Below are 22,391 nucleotides of genomic sequence, written 5' to 3'. Positions count from 1 at the left end.
AATTACATCAGCGTTTCAGTTAAACTTTAACTACAAAAGAATATACAATGTTTTAAGCGGCAACGAAATAACTGATGAAAACGCCGTTCAGAAAATAATTTAAACAGAAAATTAATCGTCATATTAACTTAATATTTAATTTTTTTAATCAGTAATTGCAAAACCGTGTGAAAATAATAATTTTAAACTCTTCAAAGCCTTAATTAATACATCTTCAAATTTCAAAAAATATAATTTTCTTTCTACACAATTTTTAAAATGAATGAATTCGAATATATAATGAGTATAGTGAATATTTTACAAATATTAATTTTAAAAACTAGTAAAATATAAATATTTTTCTTTAAATTAATTAAATATTCAAATATTCATCTAAATGGATATATAAATAATTTAATATTTGAATAGATATTCTAAAAATTTAAATATTCACGTACAATATTCAAGAAATATTCAAATCCTGTCATTTTAAAAACTTTCAACCTTAATTTTTCTAGTAAATATTAATCATTTTGTTTAAATTAATTGAATATTCAAATATTCATCTAAATAGATATATAAATAATTAAATATTTGAATAGATATTCTAAAAATTTAAATATTCACGTACAATATTTAACAAATATTCGAATACTTTCATTTTAAAAACTTCCAACTATAATATTTACTAATAAATATAAATGATTTTGTTAAAATTAATTGAATGCTCAAATATTCATTTACTTGAACATATAAATAATTGAATATTTCAATAGATATTCTAAAAATTTAAATATTCACGTAGAATATTCAACAAATATTCAAATCCTGTCATATTTAAAACTTCCAATCTTAACTTTTCTAGTACATATAAATTTTGTTAAAATTAATTGAATAATCGAATATTCATTTACATAAAAAATTAAATATTGACGTACAATATTCAACAAATATTCATTTCAAAAACTTCCAACCTAAATATTTACTAATATATATAAATAATTTGAATAACTTGAATATATAAATAATTGAATATTTTAATAGATATTCTAAAAATTTAAATATTCACGTACAAAATTCAACAAATATTCGAATCTTGTCATTTTAAAATCTTCGAACCTTAATATTTACTTGTACATATAAATGATTTTATTTAAATTAATTGAATATTCAAATATTCGTCTACTTATATACATATAAATTTTGTTAAAATTAATTGAATATTCAAATATTCATTTACTTGAATATATAAATAATTGAATATTTCAATAGATATTCTAAAAAATTAAATATTCACGTACAATATTCATTAAATATTCGAATCCTGTCATTTCAAAAACTTCTAACCTTAATATTTATTAGTAAATATAAATGAATTTGTTTGAATTAATTAAATAGTCACATATTTATCTACGTGAATATACAAATAATTGAATATTTGGTAAGATATTCTAAAAATTTAAATATTCATGTACAATATTCATTAAATATTCGAATCCTGTCATTTCAAAAACTTCTAACCTTAATATTTATTAGTAAATATAAATGGATTTGTTTGAATTAATTAAATAGTCACATATTTATCTACGTGAATATACAAATAATTGAATATTTGGTAAGATATTCTAAAAATTTAAATATTCACATATAACATTCAACAAATATTCGAATCCTGTCATTTTAAGAACTTCGAACCCCATATTTACTTCTCAAATAAAAGTGTTCCAGGGTGAAATTTCTTAATTCTTCTGTACATGATCATGATGTTATTAATGCCAAAGTAGTTGAAGATTATGTAGGAGGAAAAAAAATGCTTAGTATTCCCGTAGCATAGACATAATTGTTCATTTGTATGGGTATTAATTAATACGAATGGTTCGGCGGACACTGTATACGAAAAGCAATAAAGCAAAGCGGTGCAATAAAAATAATTCGTCGGGGAAATAGAAGTAGATTTATTTATTATTGAATAATACCACTTGGCATGATATAATAGGAGAATTATTGTTATTGCCCGTTATTCCGCTCCTTCTTTGAGGTTTTATATTCAGTGGTAAACTGTGATAATGCAAAGCCGGACAATAAATAACGCAGTTGAGAGGATGTAAAAATTTCCCCGTATCGCACTTGCTCCCGCTAAATTTGTTTGATATATTCGGTTTGCGCTATTTTCTCCAATATATTGTTGCCGATTATTTGTATATACTCCGACTATGTCTCCCCGGGGATTTATTGCATAACATATTTTTCCCCCGTTGAATCCTATCAGATTCATTCAATTTTTTTGTTGGCGCTGCTTTTGCCGTGCATTTTTGCGCACCTCGCCCCCATCCCTTGGCGTAGCGCTGTTTTACATTAACAAATTGCACTGCGCCCGCCAATAATATTATGAAAAATGAACCGTGATTAAATGTGGGACTCCTGGAAACTAAAACCGGACTCCCAACTCATTTTATTATAATTGTTTTTGCGTACGTGTGTACGAACTTTTAATTATATTAGAGAAAAAGTAATCTATACATATCTATAAATACATAATAGATATCCCCATTCCCAAAGTGTACAATGTTCAATCATTTAAAACGTTGAGAAATTAATTTTAAGGGTGCTGATTAAGTTTGGAGTTGTTCCCAACTGGACACGAGAAGGAATAGGGAAGACGAAGGCTGTCACAATATAATATGGACGTTAATTCGTAGTTCGATGTGTCAAATGGTCGACCGTTCTCCGACCATGATGCTTTTCTAATAAAATAATGGAACTGGTACTGTCGCAAGTAATTTATAAAACGTCATTTCGTCCAACCACATTGGCACGTTACTATCCGACTTTCATTCAATTATTTACAAGAAATTGGGGCTGATACAGCAAGCGTGTCTGTCAATCTTTTAAACTAGAACTAATCAAGTTAGTTTTGCTACTAATTAACGTCTAGAAAGTTTTATTTTTGAACTAAAAACAATCCGTATTAGCTTAGGTAAACAAAAATTATGTTGTTTAGGAAAGTAAACCCAAAACAGCGACAAACTCGTTAACACAATAAAACAAACAGTCATCAGTGGCGTATATTAATTGATTAATTTGTGTTATTTGCATGAAAAAGGTTCCGAAGCACGGGAAATAATCCCATCCCTCCCAATTCGACTGTTCCACATCTTTATTTCATGGGCGCGAAACGGCGTCGGCAACGACTTGGATTTTCCAAAGTTATAATTACTAAATAATTTGATTTTCTGCACTGGAAGCCATTGTAATTTCAACTTCTTGGAGAATAATTGAATTCAGCACTGTGTTGTTGGTCCGGAAAAATATCTTTAATTATGAATCATGCCCCCGATTTCTACCAGGAAAACTGGAGTTTTTATTAAATGGACCAGTGGCTCTAACGCAATTATCCGCTCATATATAAAGTTTTTAATTGATACCGACTTTCCGGACGCCTGCAATGCATTTGCATCAATATCACTGCCAATTTTCCGCATTCCCGTTTTATGGAAAAACTTTTGCTCCACGTACTTTGTGCACGACTAAAAAAAAACCGCCGTTGTTCTCAAAACATCGAAAAAAGTCGGTGCAGCTTCCGGAAAAATGGCCGACGCGTTTTTTCGGGCGGCGCGAAAAAATCGGAAAATAATTGTATCGATCAACGTCCACCCACGGTTGTTAATCGCAATAAAACGAAACCGTTTACGGACCCGTTAAATTCCGCACCAGAAAATAAATTCATAATGAAATAACCGTTGGCAAAGAGATATTCCGGAACGTTGCCGGGTTGGATTTTACGGACGCCTCAACTTTGGCGCAGCTTATTTTGCATTTCGCCGTAACATTATTCGACTTTAAATAACCGTATCGGTAAAATATATTTCGCTGATGCAGCCGTATTAAACCTTTGTTAAAGTGACAAAACCATTAACTATCAAAGATGGTGCCCACTCAGCTATTTCAAACAATTATTTTCCTGCTTTCAATATGGATCTGCAATTATTCGCAGTTTATTCGAGAACGGTTGACAAATTAACTTTTCGCGTTAAAAGGATTTTGCTGCGGGGAAATTCGACAACGTCGAATAACTCGTTTTATTATATTTAATAATATTTTTTGAACGATTCATCATTTTATTCATGCTTATGCAACCCAGTTTACGAGAGCCTTAAAAAATGTTTTTGTAATTAGTAACCTGTATATTTTAATTGTTGTTCAATTAATTATCAATTCACAATAAATATGAAAAAAAAATAGTTTTTGTAATTAGATAGAGTTCCAGTTTAATATCTTTAACGACTCTAAACTTCCTTTTGCTACTAGTAAAATCATTTCAAACTTAGGAGTTGTAATACAATTTTTTATTTCGAAATATATTGTTAAATTTATTATCAATTAATAATAAATATGAAAAAAATAGTTTTTCTAATTAAATAGGGTACTAGTTTGGCATCTTGAATAACTCTAAACTTCCTTTGCTACTAAGAAGAATTTAAAAATCACTTCAAACTTATAGAATTGACATACAATAATTTAATTCGAAATATATTGTTCAATTAATCATCAATTAATAATAAATATGAGAAAAATAGGTTTTATAATTAAGTAGGGTACCAGTGTGACATCTTGAATAACTCTATACCTCCTTTGCCACTAGAAAAAACTTAAAAATCATTTTAAACTTATAGAATTGACATTCAATTATTTAATACAAAATATATTGTTCAATTAATTATCAATTGATAATAAATATGAGAAAAATAAGTTTTGTAATTCAGTAAGATACCAGTTTGACATCTTGAATAACTCCAGACTTCCTTTGCTACTAAGAAGAAGATAAAAATCATTTCAAACTTATAGAATTGACATACAATTATTTAATTCGAAATATATTGTTCAATTAATTATCAATTAATAATAAATATGAAAAATGCAAATAGTTTTTGTAATTAATCAGGGTAGTGGTTTGATATATTTAATAACTTTTAACCTCCTTTGCTAACATACTAGTTTTTGCAATTTAGATGACTTCAAACCCTTAAAAAACAGTCCAAACTACAATGAGAAATAGTAATATTGTTTCCAATTCTAGGAAGATTAAATCAGTATACAGAGTATATTAATATTTTTATTATATTACATAGTGCAAAAAATGGGTAATAAAGCCTCCAACAAAAGGGACTCCTCCCTTCTGCATAGCAAATATAAAAACGACCGAATTGCATATAAAGCACCCTTATTTTTGCCCCAAAAAATATAATATTTTCGCACAACACTGTTTATGCTTTAAACAGAAAACAATGGGTGGAGGATAGACGAGCCAATATCTTGGTATCAGACTTGACATAGCCTGTCAGCGTAGCGAATGGAAGTGTTTTATTTAGGACGTCATGAACTCGATTTCGGCCGGCGACTCATGCCCAAATATCCAATTTCAATTCCGTTTGTCACTTTTCCGTGAGGGGGGCGGCGGCGATGGCGGCAGCGCGATGGATCTGATAGCGTATTCACGGTATCAGCATGTGCGGCTGACGTTACGCCGTTACGGAACGGCCGTTTCAGCCAGTCCCCGCCGAGTGTCCAGTCCCGCCATCATTTTATATTATCCTCCGCTGACTCACTGACGTAAATTGAACTTTGCCAGGATGTAATTGCCCGACGATATCTGTCAAGTTCACCGTGCGATTGTCGGCCTACTTTTAATATCCTTAATGTCTCCATCAGGACCGTTCCACCCGTTTGTTATGTCATCGGTGTAATGGAGCGTACCGACATGACTGCGACGTGGGCATTCGAAACCGTTTTTGAAAAATAACCAAAGCCGTTTGTCATCGAGTTGATTTAATCGGCGGTGTCGTTAGCCGGGTAGTGTTTTCCGGCGACTTGTGTTTAGACAACAGGCATTAGACCAGATGGGTACTGGAGGATGGTTTTAATTAAGGATTTGCTCCGGAATGGAGACCAGATAAAATCAATCCGGCAAAGTCCTCGCCGGTAGTTTTTGTGCCATTCTGCCGGGACGACACAAGCGTGGAATACACTCAATCTTAATCTATCTAAATCTACCTATAACGTCTCGCCTTATCGCCCAAGTGCAGAGATTTTTGAACAATAGTTGCCTGCAACCTGTAATATCTATTGCTCTGCCCGATTGGATGGTCCATCTACAGTACTGGAATCAGACATTTTTGCACAAACTATTTAACCGTTTCCAAACTTGTTAAGGGTTTATTTATTTTTGTGTGGGCCACTTTTGGAATTAGCAGGGCATCCACGTTTCCAGACATATTTATCAAGCCCCCTTCCCTCTCTTACTTAATTATTTCAAATGAACATCCTTAACATATCCTGACGGTTTCCCGGATGGAAACGGGGGGTCGTACAAATACACAATCTGCTGACTGAATCGAGGTGGAAAATTCGCCAATTCGTTTGTTTATTGGATTCGCGTTCGTTGTAATTTAGGCCGAGTGAGAGTCTGAGGGCGGATCCGCCCCTGTACGTGGATCTGTCTTTCGTTCGTTTTCCTCCGTTACTTTTCAGCGAATCACTCCCTAATCCGAGACTTACTTTTCAATTATGGTTCTTAGATTAAGTTATTGTACAAAGTACGGACGTATTCATATACTTTAAAAGAGAATTGGAAATTTTGTTTTCCATTTTTTCCTCTCACTCGACGCCGTCGTTTTTTCGTCATTGTTCGGCCCCGCATCCCGAAGGCTTAGTTTCTTTTGAAGTTAAGTGCATCGGTGGAATTATGTAAAATAGTTTTGAGCGAGTTGATTTCGTAATTTCGCATCGTTTGTCTGCCAAAATTTTGTTTAAACGTGAATTACATACGTGAGCTCGTGAGGGAATATGTAAATTTAAGAATGGTAGCTAAGAATGGAGGTTTTGAGGCTGCATGAGGCCCTAATTAAACGTGCTAATGAATGCATTTGTTGTGCCAAGGTGGATATTCATCATCACGCAACAAAAAACCTGACCTAAAACATGTGGGGATAACACTTCTTCCTGGTAACTCATTTCCCTTCCATCAGCACTTCCCCAAAACACATTGTTTTCTGTAAGTAATTGGTGGATGTTTTCCTCGTTCCCTTTTTTTCACAATAAATTAAATCCTTCAAATAAATGCCAGCGTAAGATTTTCTGAATGTTATTTATGGATTTAAATTTCCGGCTATAGGCATTGTAACTTTTTCACTTCTGGCTACGCGACGTTTAACAATTTATGTCCCTAGCCGCAATCAGAGCCAAGGAGAAAAGGGAAAATTGAGACGAATTTATTTAAAATTTTTATTTCGCTGATTATTGCACAGAATTTTGGTAAAAACGAATAAATTTAATATGTCTCTTTCGCTGGAAATGGAATCAGTTCCAATACGACATTGTCGTCGCGGTTCCGATAACAAAAGCCACAATGGCATTAAGGCACTTTTACAAATTTCGTACAAACCACTTTTCTTCGGTTTTGTTATTTTAAATAGCTACTATTTTTCTTTTGTATTATCTTTCATTCGCAGTCGAAATAGACGTTATATATTTTAGGAAAACTGTAAAGTGATTTCTTTTGTCATCCTTAAAGGATAATAGTCGGAAGTTACGTTGCTGAAATCTTTGTGCGTTTTATTGAATGGGGCCATTGCTAAATAGAAAATGAATGTATAATAGCGGCAAGGGTTTCTTTTAAAGACCGTTATCTGACAATGGAAATGTGTTATGAACTTTCATTGTATGATTAATAAGTTATGGAGTTTCTTCTGGGAATTTAGTCAAGTGTTCTTGGTACAAATTTAATTTAAACATCCAAGAAATATAATAATGCACTTGCATTATTCAAACCAAGTAATTGGTTTATGTCATCTTCAATAACAATTAGTTATTTATTGTGTCCCGTTTCGTTAATGCATTTAACGCATCCTGTGATCATAAAGAATGACTTTTACTAAAAGTTTGCGATTTAACGATTAAAAGTTCGAACCTAATAATAATTAATCACAAACGAATTATCTGTAGCAGGGGACATTATACAAAAGTGAAGGGAGAGACAGAGAGTGTATCCAAACTTTTCAATTTTCAGAAGCGAGGAGTTAGGGGCTAAAATATATCAACACGTCCAGGAAATTTCAGACCTTTTAATTCGGATTATTGAATGTGTCACAATAAATTTGATCGTAATGATACAAACAATAATTGGGATAATTGGAGAGCCGTGTCATCGCATTATCGATGGTAATTAATGGATTATAATAAATAACTGCGCCTGATTAGCGGGCGGATTTGATTGAAGGAGCCACGGTTATTGACTTATATGCAAGACTTGCAGACTACAATTTCCTTCCGTACAATCTCCCCCACATTCGAACCCACATACCATTGCACCGAAATAGATTCAGGAGAGCACATCATGTGCAGACACGGCACCGCAACAACAATCAAGAGTAAACAAGAATTAGGGCGAGATAAGCACGGCACTCCAAGCAAGATCGATCATGTGGAGCGTGGGAGAGAGAGGGACCAGCCGTTGGTCCCGTGGCCCCCGGTCGTCCGGATTACGGTGGCATGTGCCCCGTAATGAATTCGCCGAATTAAGACTTAACCTGACCTTAAGCATCTTGATGCCGTGTCCGAACGATGGATTTCGCCAATTAATTTGCGGGACCTTCACGGGACGGCGGCGATTTTACTTTTGGAAAGTTACGGGCTCTTCCTCTCGAAGATCTCCTCCAAGTCTGCTATAAACGGGTCCCGTTTTAATGGGATTTTTAGTTTTTTATTCAATTAATACAGTTTTCTTTATATTTATTCACCAACACCATCATTATCAATAAGATAGAACACAAAGCCCAATAATACTTATTAACATTTATTTATTCAAAACACATGCCCGACTAACGAGGCGACTGTGGTAATTAAAAAATTTAATTAGTCATTTATTGATACATTCATTTCTTTATATTTTATTTATTATTTACTTTTTGTGACTTTCACTAAGTTCGATGAGTTTTATTAAGATTCGATCAATAAAAATACAGTTTCATTTTTATTCGTACTCATGTGATGTAGTACAAGCCGGAAATTGTAGAGGTTTTATTGCTACCTTAATTTGAATAACCGGTAGGTCATTATGTCATCATTTTTATTTTAACTTGTAATACCATGAAATCGGACAGATTTGAACATACTTTTTTGTAGGCCTGCTAACGTCACTTTTTACTTTTTTTATTTTTCCTTTTCTATTAGCTTTCTCTTGTAATAAAATTTTGTGTAATAGTTTGTCCCACATTGTGATTATTTATAAAAAATTTCAACTAGCCTGAAATTTTTATTATACTAAAAAAATTCTGTAACACAATAAATAATTGAAAAAAAAAGTAAATTGATAAATGTATACTGTGTACTATACATTATATTAAACAGTATATTAAAATTGGGTATAATTATGTTATACCAATACTAATTTATTTATAAATTACTTTTTCTTTATTGTTTTCAGCTTCTATACTGCAGTACTATATTGAACAATGTGTTAATATATAAAAATATTGTAAATTATACTTCTAATAAGACATTTATTCTACAACTAAGAATAAAAATACAGATAACATTTAATATTTCAATAACATAATCCCATAACAGTAATAATGAAACTATTACTTAAATTCTCATATATGCTTTATCAGTTTGTAATCACAATTCAATTAAATGAGTCATTTACTGAATTGATTGAAATATGTATAATTTTTAAAACTCCCCTGGATATTTGCCATTATTATTCAAATATAATTAATAAAAACTGTATTAAATATAAATAAACTTTTGAGAAATGTCATTTGGAAAAAAGTAAATTGGTATATAATTTATATTTCCAATAACAAAGTAAAAGACGTCGATTTTGATAAACATGTAATAATGTCTTATTTAGGTCATGTAACAATAAATTAAAAAAAAAACAATGAAATTTAATCGATTTAATATCTCTTTTTTAATTCTAATAATTAGTAGCAAATTATTATTGATTTAATTGTGAATAAATAATTATTTATTAATCTATTTTTCACATCTAGTAATTTATTTCTTTTTTATTAGTATCGAATTATTATTATTTTAGTTCTGTATAAATAATTATTTGTTAAACATTGGAACAATGGAAACAATTTAATTACAAAGCAGGAAATAATTATTTCTGCAGGAAATCTAATCCCAATAATATTCACGGGTATTTAAAATATAAATATGAATGGTACCTTCAAATTAAAAGTTAATTAAAGTATAAAAATTTTATTTTAGGTAAAAATATAATACTAATATATAAATATAAATATAAAAATAATTATTTCTTAAACAATAGGAATTTAAAATAATGGAAAGTTGTCTACATTAAAATTACAAAGAAAATATTTGTTTGGGAAACCTCACCCAACTAATATTTTTGACATTTTAGTCGGCTATATAGTACTACTCATATGTAATATATATACAGAGTAGCTTATCTTGCAAATATAAGTAGTATCTTTAAATTAATTAATTACATTAATTTTATATAGACGAATAATAAGAAGTTAATTCTGATATAATAACATTAATAAAAAATAAATACGTCGTTGAACAATTTTAAATTATTTAATTAAATTAATAATCTCTATTTCAGATCCACTGATTTATTTCTTTTTTATTGGTAATAAATTATTATTGATTTAATTGTATATAAATATTTAATTCTTAAACAATGAGAGATTAAAATAAAGGAAAGTTGTCTACATTAAAATTATAAAGCAGAAAATATTTGTTTGTGAAGGAAACTTCACCCCAATAATATTTTCAGCTATTTTTGACATTTTTGTCGACTGTATAATATTACTCATATGTCATATATACAGAGTAGCTGCAAATGTGAGTGGTACCTTTAAATTAATTAATTACATTAATTTATATGTATAAATAATAAGAATTCCAGTCTAATAAAAAATAAATATGTGGGTTTTATGACATTTAATCGATTAAATAATCTATTTTTCAAATCTCCAGTTCATAATTTGATTTTTGTAGGAAATTATTATAGATTTAATTGTACAGATAATTAATTTTAAAATCACAGAAAATTATTCATATTAAAATTAAGTAGTAATGACATATCGTTTAGATAAAACTAGTTACTGTATTACTCATTACATACGTATATATCATTTCACTAATAATACATTCTTGAACAGTAAACAAGGTTGTATAATAATAATATTTAATTGTGTTACAATTTTCTTAGGATCTGTATAGATTAATAAAGGCGATTAGGTTTGTTAAGTTGTAGTACCTATTCAACAGTATAAACAGTAGTGGAAACACTTCAAAATTTCCAAATTTCCACAAAACTAGACCAGACAGTTGAGCATTTAGTTAGGCAATACCGATAGTACCCAAAATCGCATCACTCTCGCCGCCTATGCTAATTACTCGCGGCCACAATCCCACGACATCAAGGTTAGTACGACTTTTTAGCATCCATTCAGTCCGACGGCGGAACAGTGCTGCGCCACGAAACGCACAAAACGGTCCACGATCCGCGAGGCGAAACACCCAAATCCAAAAAAATAAAAAGAATAGAATAAAATAAAACTCGTGCGTCCGGCCGCACGCGATATGTGCTGAAATAATTAGACGCAGCGCCGTTTTTCGGGGGTGGAGGCCCGTGCCGTAATTATATTGCAACAGTGCCGCTGCGGTAAGTCGGAAATGTTTTACATTCCCGTATAATTTTCGAGGTTTCGGGCTTAAATTTGCATGGTATTAATTTCACATGGGCGGATTTATTACATACACACACCATTATACGGAGGTGGTGGTGCGATGCGAGGTGGTTTCGATGTTTTAATAATGCGATTTTGGTTTTTCGTACGTGAACGGCGGAGTCAAGAACGATCTCGCGGTGGATTATCTGGTGATGTGAACGCATCGGTGGTTCGGCTAGAGAGTTGTACTTTAATTATAATTTAAACAGTTATGAATGAATGGGTGTGTGATCATCGTCCGATTTAACGATTTCGGCCGGAGAAACGGGTCCAGTGTGAATGCGTGCTTCAAACGGAAACAATGTGAACTTGTGCGAGGAAACTTGTAGCCACTTACGCCGAATGCTAATGGTCTAGAATGCAGGCGTTTAGAAAGCTTAAATACTTAACTAATTTATTTTTAATATGTATTTCAATCTCCTCAATAAATTGTCATATATATTTAAGTTACGGAAATATTAACCAATAATCAATTTGAATTACAACAGCACTAAAAATAATATACTACAGCTAATGCTCATCATATGTTTGATAGCTAAATGTGGCAATTTAAACACAATAAACAAGTTTTATCTATATTTATAAGTATAACTTTTACAACACTATAAATTAAAGACACGCATTCCATTAATAATCGCTTCTTTGTACGATTGAAGTAATTATCAAAAAAATATACAATAGTAATACTCATAAGTATTACTTACAGGGTGATTTATTATGTATTATGAGTAATACTTCTATTTATATTTAAATTATTTAGTTACATTAACTTATATAGACAAATATAAACCTTAAATCTATTTCTAATATCCCAAATATTTTTGAAATTTTACTTCATAATGTAGTACTACTCATACATAATGTATACAGGATATACGTATCAGTGGTACCTTTGTTCATAAATATTAATTAAAATAATTAATTGCTATAGTAAAGAGAGTATCACATTAAAACCCTCATTAATATCCTCAGGAATTTTGTACATTTTGCTCCATAGTATTGTAGTATTAGTCATTTTTTGTTTAAATACATTAATTTGTACAGTCAAAGGTAGTATCACATAAGTTCACCTCCAATATTTCCAGATGTAGACATTTTACTATACTATAGTCCTGCTCATATATAATATATTCGGAGTGACCCACCCTGTATGTATCTATAGTGCTTTTTTTAAATACATTAATTAAATGAATTTATTGATATAAGCAAAGAAAATGTCACATTAAAATCCTCTCTAATACTCTCAGGTATTTTGTACACTTTATACTATAGTATTACAAATATATAATATATACATTCATATATAATATATACAGGATAATATATTTGATCAAATACATTAATTCATACAGTCAAAAGTAGTGTCACATAAGTTCCTCTCTAATATTTCCAGATATTGTTGACATTTTACTCTATAGTACAGTCTCATATATAATATATTCGGAGTGTCCCACCCTCTATGTGTCAGTGGTACCATTTTTTAAATATATTAATTAAATGGATTTATTGATATAGACAAAGAGAGTATCAGATTAAAATTCTCTACAATATTCTCAGGTATTTTGTAGATTTTACTGCATAGTATAGTACTACTCATATATAATATAATATGTGTCAGTCGTACCATTTTTTAAATAAAATGTTTGCCTAAATCACTAAATAAATTTAGTGATATAGGCAAATAGAATATCACATTAAAATCCTCTCTAATATTGTTGACATTTTACACTATACTTTTGTCTTGCTCATATATAATATATTCGGAGTGGCCCACCCTGTATGTGTCAGTGGTACCTTTTTTAAATACATTAATTAAATGAATTTATTGATATACAAAGAGTATCATATTAAAATCCTCTCTAATCTCTTCAGGAATTTGTACATTTTACTCCATAGTATATTACTGCTCATATATAATATATACAGGGTGGTATATCTTTGTTTAAATACGATAATTTATACTGTCAAAGTAGTATCAAATAAATTCCTCTCTGATATTTCCAGATATGGCTGACATCTTACTCTATACTACAGTACTGCTTATATATATTCGAAGTGGCCCACCCTGTGCGTGTGAGTGGTACCTTTTTTCAAATATATTAATTTAACGAATTAATTGTTATAGTCAAAAATAGTATCATATTCCCTCTAATATTCCCATATATAATATATGCAGGATGGGTCACCCTGTATGTGTCTGCAGTACCTTTAATTAAATACATTGATTGACAAAGATGGCGTCACATTTAGTTCCTCTCTAATATTCCCAGATATTTTTAACATAGTAACATACTCAAGAATATAGCACTGTCCAGGGATAATATATACAGGTTGGTCCACCCTGTACGTGTATGATTAAATAAAGTAAATCAACTGATATAGACACATTCTAATATTCACAGGTAAATTTGACATTTTACTATAGTTCTAGTGATAGATAATATATACAGGGTGAGCCACATATATGTGTCAGTGGTACCAATATTTAAAAACACACCTTAACTGATATAATCAAATGTAGTATGACATATAGTTCCTCTCTAACTTTCCTAAGTATTTATGACATTTTAGTCTACAGTATAGGACAACCCACATCCAATATATACAGGGTGGCCCACCTTGTATGTGTCAGTGGTATCTTGGTTTAAATACACTAATTGATATAGTCAAAATAAGTATCACAATAAGTCCCGGTACCCTTCTTTGTCTTTATACATTGATTAATTAACCTACATTAGTTTATATAGCCAAGTAGTACCTCATTGAGCCTCTGTCTAATATTCCCAAATATTTTTCACTTTTTTCTTCACGATATAGTACTACCCATATACATTATATGGTGCTTGGAGTACGTTGATTTGGATTTTATTTCAATCACAAAGCTAATCCATTCAATAAACAAAAAAAAAAAGTTTGATTAAACCGTCCGCTTCAATTTTCAAACATTTTCTTAGCAGTACGGACTCACTTATTGCGACCAAACATTCAGAATTGTTATTCCGACGTACAAATAAACAAGTCGACCGTAAACCGGGCAGAGCTTAAATTAAATTTTCAATGTCGCAACGTCCGCGTCCCCGACGCCGCCACTGGCCCAGAAGAATTCAAGCCACGGCTCGCGTTATTGACAACGATGTCGTAATCCACCGAGTGTCTAACCTCACCACGTCCACCGCAACCCGGGAAGTAAATACTCCTGTTTTACATCACGTACTCCGCCTCCAACCCCGGTGAGTCGTACTGCGCCTCGTTCCTCATTAACGTGTTAATTAAAAAAGTATGTAACAAATGATCCGGAGGTTAAGTTTGTCGTAATCGTATAAATATAGTGGGATCGTTACGCAGGCGTCTTGCGTTCGCCGGCGGCAGGACCTGCTAGCAGGAACCACATCAGAGGCGGGTCAATAACTTCGCGCGACAACCGTACATTTATTTAGAATACGTTACATAATGCATGATGTCACCAAAAATCGTCATTCTTCGTCAAATGTTAATGGACCTGAAAGGTTTAATTGACAAACAGAAAATCCGCAATTTCCAACAAAAACGTGGATAGACATATTCGCACCATAAACTAACAGCTTAATTACTATTATCAATTCGAATTCGATTAATTATTTTGATGACTTTTTTTATAACATCCAATACCAGAGGCTGTAAATTATTAATCTTAATTGACTTGATTAATTATTAAATTGTACTTAATGGAGATGACACTAAAATTGTTCTATTTACAGTGAACAATGTCTAACTGTAAGGTGTGGTTAGACAACTACAATGGTCAGTACTTTCCTGGCAATCTCATCCAAGGCAAGTTTATATGCAACTTGGACAGTGAATCGCCACTTAGAGGTAACGAAAACTTACCAAATTGCACTTCAAGTTTCCAATAACTTGGTTTCCAGCTGTCAAAATACGAATTGTCGGAAGTGAACATACGGAATGGTTGGGAGAACAAAAGACCACGAACCCAACAGACAATTCCACGAAAAATGAAACTTGTAACTTCATAGGAGATAATAATTTCCTGTTTCATGAGATTATCCTTTATGGAGCAGGTAAAAGTTAAAATCAAAACTTTACATCATTTAAATGAGTGAGCAATTTTTCAGAAACTGGCAGTACTAGTCTGTCTGCTGGTCAACATATCTACCCGTTCAGCTACAATTTACCCCACAATCTACCCACTAGTTTCGGGTGTCCCAACGGCAACATAACTTACAGGGTCCATGGAATAATAGACCGCCCCATGAGACAAGATTTCGAAGACCAATTCTTGTTTGTCGTCAACGCACCAATTGACTTAAATCGGGTCGAACAAACTCCAGACCTCTTAGTATGAATAAGTAAAACTACGAATTATCTTTTATTTAACATTTCGTTTATTAAACAGGGACCTTCGTCTTATTCTGATGAAAAAACTGTGTGCTGCTTCTGCTGTGCATCCGGACCAATTTCTATGGATGTTCAGTTACCTAAAAAAGCATGTATACCTGGAGAAACCGTTTCAATGCACGTTAGAATCTCAAACCAGTCGAATGTCAATGTTGATAGTTTAAAAGTTACGCTGAAACAACGGTTAACATTTATGGCCAATGTGCCAAGTACCTCGGAAAAAGTAGATGGGAGGGATTTAGCCACCGTTCAAGATGTTGGAGTGGGAGCCCATGGGGAACACACCTACAACGTTCAATTACCAATACCACCTGAAACTTTCCTGCCCAACTTTGACCAGTGTAAACTATTCAAAGCGTCACACATTTACGAGGTACAACATCCAATATTAAACCAGGGATTATTTTGATAAAATATTAATTATTAGGTTCGAGCTGCCTTACCTTCCTACCACAAAGATTTGGTTATAAAAATCAAGCCAATAGTGGGAAATATCCCACCAGGTGGCCAAATTCCTCCACAACCACCTGCAGGAGAATCTCAAGGTCAACCGGGTGGTTTCCCTCTAGCAACTGCTCCAGGAGGATTCCCACCACAAGGACCACCACCTGGCGGAATTCCAGCTCAAGGTGCTCCAGGAGGATTTCCTCCGCAAGGATACCCAGGTGGCCCAGGCGGCCCACCTCAAGGATTCCCGCCACAGGGATATCCCGGTGGACCCCCGCCTCCGGGAGGTTACCCATACGCCGGTGGTGATCCGCAAGGGTACCCTGGCGGTGCCCCACCTCAAGGGTATCCCGGCGGTGCGCCACCTCAAGGGTATCCTGGCGGACCTCCGGGACCGATGGGATTCGCTAGCCCTGGCGGAGTCTACCCACAATTGCCTGCTCAACCAGGAGCACCAACTGCACCCACAAACGGTTAGATAATAAGTTTTAATTGTGTAAGTGTGTTTTGTTTGACTATTTATTGCGTTCGTGCGTAAGTGTTCTTGTTAATGTATTTTTTTTCAATTTCTTAGGTTACTCCAAAGCTCAAGAAGCTGGTGAAACGACCAATTCAAGGGATCTACGTAAGTTATTTCATAAAATATTTTAATTTATTAAAATATTATTTAATTTATTTATTGCAGCTCCATCATATGATTCTGTGAAGCCTCAATAAAGCGCATACTGTCAGCTTGCATTGTCACTACATACGCTTAAAAAGTGAATACACATATTATTACTGTCTGTCAGAAACGAAAACATTTGTTTGAACATTTTTAATCTTTTAGTAGTGTTTTATTCAATGTGTGTGTAGTTTTACATATATTTTATAGTATATTTTTGTAATTATTTTCTATTTTTGCTGAAATTAAACGGGCTTTTAAAGTACATTCGTTTTTTTATGTTTTTTCAGTGAATAATTTTAGAATACTAAAAGCATACGCCATCTTTGAATTAAGTGTTGAAACGTTAAAAAGGTGACCAAAGTGCTAATTCATGTTACGAATTTAAAATGACTTGATTATTTATGAAAGCGTAATTTAAACTATTGATTCTGCTTTAAACGGTCCTATTTATAAATCCATATAATCACCCAGTACATTTCAACTGAATGCAAATTAATGAATGAACTTTTAAAAATTATGTGACACAGATTCGTAAATTAGAACAAAAACAATTTTAGTTCAACGTATAAAGGATTTTGCTGAAAGCAACTAATAACAATTTGTGCCACACTCATATTTTGCATGTACAATTTACATAAAAACATTTATGAAAACTATCATGGTGCATAAAAATGTAGCTGAAATTTTTAGAGGACTGATACAAATTCAATTAATAGATAAGCCAAAATCGATGCAAGAGCTTATATCCAATTGGAAATAATCAGTCAGTACAATGAATGTGTTTTATGAATTGATTTGTTATTTTTCACTATATTCATGGACGATCAATCTACGGAAGTATGTATTTTTATTCAATCATTATTCACTAAACTTGAATATTATCAATAAAATCTATTATTCTGTATTCTATATATAATATACACTTTGAATAGATTTTACCTGTTAAAAATCTGGATATTTTTTATATGTAATTAAATGGGAATTTCTGATATTTTGTAAAAGGTAATTAAACATTTATAAATGAAGCCCAAACAGATTACCTAATGGGAAAAATGTTTTAAATAGGAAATTCAATAAAATATAAACAGATTCAAATAAACTTCATCAATCAATCAGTCGAAATTAGTTCCACATTTTGGTAAATAAAACAACATACTAACAACAGTGAGTTTATTGCTCTCCATAAACAATCACAAACATCACAATTGGGTGAGATTTTTAAAAAACAGTTATTATTGTCAAGAGACATTTTCTCTTTAAAAAGAGCGACACGTGCATAATATAATAAATGTATCTTATTTGGTTACATCTTGTTATGGAAATAAACAGGAATGACAAAAGAAATCATAAAAATAAATAAGCATCCACTTCTAAAAGCATACAGTTTACAGTTAAATAAAATGAATGGTACTCAGATAGAAGAAAAAAATGCAGTTTGGTTTTAGCTTTAATATTAAACATGAGGAATACTAGAAAAAATTTGTAGACGTCCTATAAATAAATATATTTACCTTAATTATTAAAAGTCAATGGTCTACACATGATAAAACTATCACTAATATATATATACAACAATATTTTAAATTGACAATATCATAATTAATTATCTACAGTTTGAACAAGAATTATGCAATGAGATTAGGCAGGACACGGACTAGACGGTCTCGAACCAACAGTAAAATCTTTATATTGTGAAAAAACGCAGATCTAAAAACAGAAGAAAACAATTACATTCCTACGTAATACAGCTGAAAACCTTTACCTTGTCTTTTAGCTGTTGACACAACTGTAAGCTGACAGTAAAGAAAACAAGAACCTCATTCAACCAAGGCACTGAACACTCAGCATGATTGGATTCGTATTTCATAGTGCCTTGCTGATTGGTCAGTTGGTAGATTGCAAATATCAACTTGTGGCTTTGAATGTAGAAACTGATTGCCAAATCTTCGGACAAGTTTGGGGACAACGATTTCTAAAATACGTATGGGGGTGAATAATGATTTAATTAAATGGGCAAACCAGGAAACGTACCATATTGCGACTTTTCATTAGGTCATCGATAGCTTTTTTTCTAGGTACTATCAGGCTCGTCCTGCCCCTTTGGAGGCTTCCTAGTATGTTTCCCAAAATGTGGAGAACTTCATCCGACGACCTTTAAATAAACACGTTTAATTCAAGGCTCGTTATTAATAACAGATAATAGTTTAATAGTTTTCCTACAAGTTAGAAGTTTATAAATGTAGTATTTTATAAATCATTGTGCATTGTTTAGAGTCAATTTAGTTAACAAGCAGATGGTCTAATAACACATATACAAAATTATGTAAATTGCAGCTTAATGAATTATACAATTGCGTCCTATTAATAAACATTTATTTACGGTTATTAAATAATTTCCTCGCTTCGAATGCCAAGCGGATGATTACCATAAAAAAACGAGTGTTCCGATAAGAATTGCCAAGCTTAAAAACAATATTCGCTGTCACGTTACCATTATTATTACGACCGATGATAATAATAATAAAAAAACAGTTATCAAGTGTTTCCTAACAAAGCTTATTTATAGCCCGATCGGTAAATACCACTCAACCAATATTGCTGGCAATAAATCTGTGCACGAGATATCGAATAATCACATTTACAAATCGTACAATTAGCACAATTGACGCCGACACTCGAGAAAAAACACCGACGCGTGTTGAGTCCGAATAAATTAGCCACTTACTTGAATTTGTAGTTCTTCCCGACATCGTCTATGTGGTAGATGGCCTGCTGCAAATGATTGGCGGCATCCTGGACCTGCTGCAGCTTCCACGGATATTCGCTTTGGATGGACGTACGGACGATCGTCGTATTTGTTTGGCGCGTCACTTTAAAGTTGATATCCTTAAAGTTTCATTGATGAACAATTAAATAAAAAATAACAGGGGGTCAAGACGTTTATTGCAGTTTTATTGACATACAACAGGAAATTATTACAAAAAGTATGTCAAGAGAAAACATTAAATAAGGCTCATTTATTTTATTAACAAATTGTTAAGAATTAACAGGGAGGTTACAATAATTAAAATTTACTTAATAATCATTGTTAGAGAATGTAAAAAATACATACATATATAATAAAATATATTTGAAAGAAACTGATTAATATTAATGTAATAAATAAATTAACTTATTATAAAGTAAGTGTACAGTTAGATGTAGCAATATGAACTTGATTTTGAAATATATTTAATCAAATTCTTATCTTATTAATTCTATGTAAAATACAATCATTCACAAGAGTATTATTTGGAACTTGGAACATGTTTTTCACATTTATCAGATCTTATGAATAATTGTTGATATTAGACTGCTTTATGCAACAAGAAGAACGAATTTCAGGTAAATATTTGTACAAAGAAATCTGAATCAAAATATATACAACATGTGTTGACACAAATAATTTAAAAACCACTTAAAACTAAAGATTAAAGTTGTTATGACTTACTGCATGAGTTATGCTATCCCCAGTCAATGTGACAACACATTTTAGACTCTCTGGTGTCACTGAAAGCACAAACTTATCCTTCTTTAATGAGTTATCATGACCATATAATTGAACAGGAAATTTCTTTACACATTCCTGAAATGTTAATGTCCCATTAGAAGATGTCACACAATTAAATAAAGTAGATACTCACTACTAATATCTTATGGATTTGTTCTAAACCCTTGTGTATCTCTTGGTTTAGCACCCATTCAAATTCTTTTTGCTAAAAATAAAAGTTTATTTGAATCAATATATGACCCACATAACCTCAAACTGTAATTTCACCCGTTTAGACGGTGAAAATGACGTACAAACACTTACAAGATTTAGTGCTTCCTCCTTTTCACAATCTACCATCTTATAAAAAGGTTGGGCTTTTGGTTAATTAAATATACACCGTTTTTTATACCAACCCATTAACTTTTAATAATAACAAAAATTGACAAGTGGGAGTCGCGTACTGATTATGCGCCACCGGGGGCGGATAGGCAAGCCAGATTACACCATCAAGTGGTGTAAGTATACCATGAGGCTTATTAATTCGAGTTTTGAATATAAAGTGTGACCACAAATATTGGATAGTCTATTTAATTTCTACTTCGTCAAGTGTTTGAAATTTAAATTATGTTAATAATTATAATTTTATGGCTTGTTAGTGATAACGTGGTAAAAATACATATTAAAAATGTAGGCATTGGAATATCATTTAGAAAATCCTTGAAATAAGATTTAATGTGAATATTTCGTTTTTCTATATTTAACAAAAAATAAAAGTTGGCTGGTGAGAATGTGGTAACAATAAATAATTTTTTATCTACCTAGACATCAAGACACCGCCACTAAAATATCCAAGAAAAATTGGGTGTTGATTCGTATTTTTAGAATAACATGAAATGTATGATATTGTTATAGTTTGCCAACACTATAAGTTAAAAAAGTAGTTTGTTGAAAGTTGATCCACAATAAATATGCAACATATTTTAAAATTTAAGTAGCACAAGCATTAAAAACATGCAATGTGTCCAAAAATAATATACTTTTTGACACAATGTGTATGATTGATGTAGATATTCCCATCTCTTAGCCATAGTATTATGTATTAATATTAATTATTAAAATATATATATATATATATATATATATATATATATATATATAAGATTAATATTCAGTGTTCTGTATCTAAAATAATTTATTTTTTCAGTTTTCAGTTTTGGTAAAATGCCAAAGACTTTAGCTAATATTTATGTTCTTTTCGATGTGCTTATTAATATAAATCATAATATAAGACATAACATAATTAAAATGATAACAAGGCCCAGAATCTAGTCTAGAAGACGTTTGGAGATAAAATGTATCAACATCTTTTAAAATGAAAATTTGTAATTAATAATGTCGAAACAATTCGATATTGTATTTTATATAAATTTATTTAATTTTTAATAAATAATCATTTAACACGGTTCTAAAATAAGTCATTAATATTAACAGTGTACAGTGACCGCATTCACCATTAATTAAAATACAATTTTAGTTCCGCTGATTTGACAAAAAATTACGTTGATATATTGACAAAAATTCTTTAAAATTCAAATACCCT

At 31.7% G+C, this 22,391-nt stretch overlaps 2 protein-coding genes across 4 annotated transcripts; one reads left to right on the top strand and one right to left on the bottom strand.

The window, feature by feature from the left end:
- Positions 1 to 11,477: 11,477 nt before the first annotated feature.
- LOC109602659 (arrestin domain-containing protein 3) lies at positions 11,478 to 17,521 on the top strand. 3 transcript variants are annotated; one of them, XR_007548141.1, is made up of 8 exons: positions 11,478 to 11,683; positions 15,488 to 15,602; positions 15,656 to 15,808; positions 15,863 to 16,086; positions 16,144 to 16,518; positions 16,573 to 17,088; positions 17,167 to 17,217; positions 17,278 to 17,521. XR_007548141.1 is itself a non-coding variant. In XM_020019082.2 (8 exons), exons 2-8 carry the CDS (start codon positions 15,494 to 15,496, stop codon positions 17,307 to 17,309), a joined length of 1,437 nt encoding a protein of 478 aa, XP_019874641.2. In that variant the 5' UTR covers positions 11,478 to 11,683; positions 15,488 to 15,493; the 3' UTR covers positions 17,310 to 17,521. The 3 variants fall into 3 exon arrangements, 2 of the variants coding, with proteins under 2 accessions (XP_019874641.2, XP_019874640.2); XM_020019082.2 differs by having other exon boundaries at positions 16,573 to 17,065; XM_020019081.2 differs by lacking the exon at positions 11,478 to 11,683 and adding an exon at positions 14,830 to 14,980 and having other exon boundaries at positions 16,573 to 17,065.
- An 894-nt stretch (positions 17,522 to 18,415) lies between these two features.
- On the bottom strand, positions 18,416 to 21,260 carry LOC109606730 (protein rogdi). The gene is made up of 7 exons (XM_020023267.2): positions 21,113 to 21,260; positions 20,943 to 21,014; positions 20,750 to 20,884; positions 19,985 to 20,145; positions 19,291 to 19,411; positions 19,022 to 19,231; positions 18,416 to 18,966 (listed from the first exon to the last, which is right to left on the bottom strand). The coding sequence occupies exons 1-7, from the start codon at positions 21,146 to 21,148 to the stop codon at positions 18,898 to 18,900; spliced, it is 804 nt and encodes a 267-aa protein (XP_019878826.1). The 5' UTR covers positions 21,149 to 21,260; the 3' UTR covers positions 18,416 to 18,897.
- Between the last annotated feature and the right edge of the window lie 1,131 nt (positions 21,261 to 22,391).

The sequence above is a fragment of the Aethina tumida genome, chromosome 5, assembly GCF_024364675.1.
Source record: "Aethina tumida isolate Nest 87 chromosome 5, icAetTumi1.1, whole genome shotgun sequence".
Taxonomy (NCBI): Eukaryota; Metazoa; Arthropoda; class Insecta; order Coleoptera; family Nitidulidae; genus Aethina; species Aethina tumida.
The sequence above is the reverse complement of the archived record's forward strand: the minus strand, read 5'-3'. Positions and strand labels throughout refer to the sequence as shown.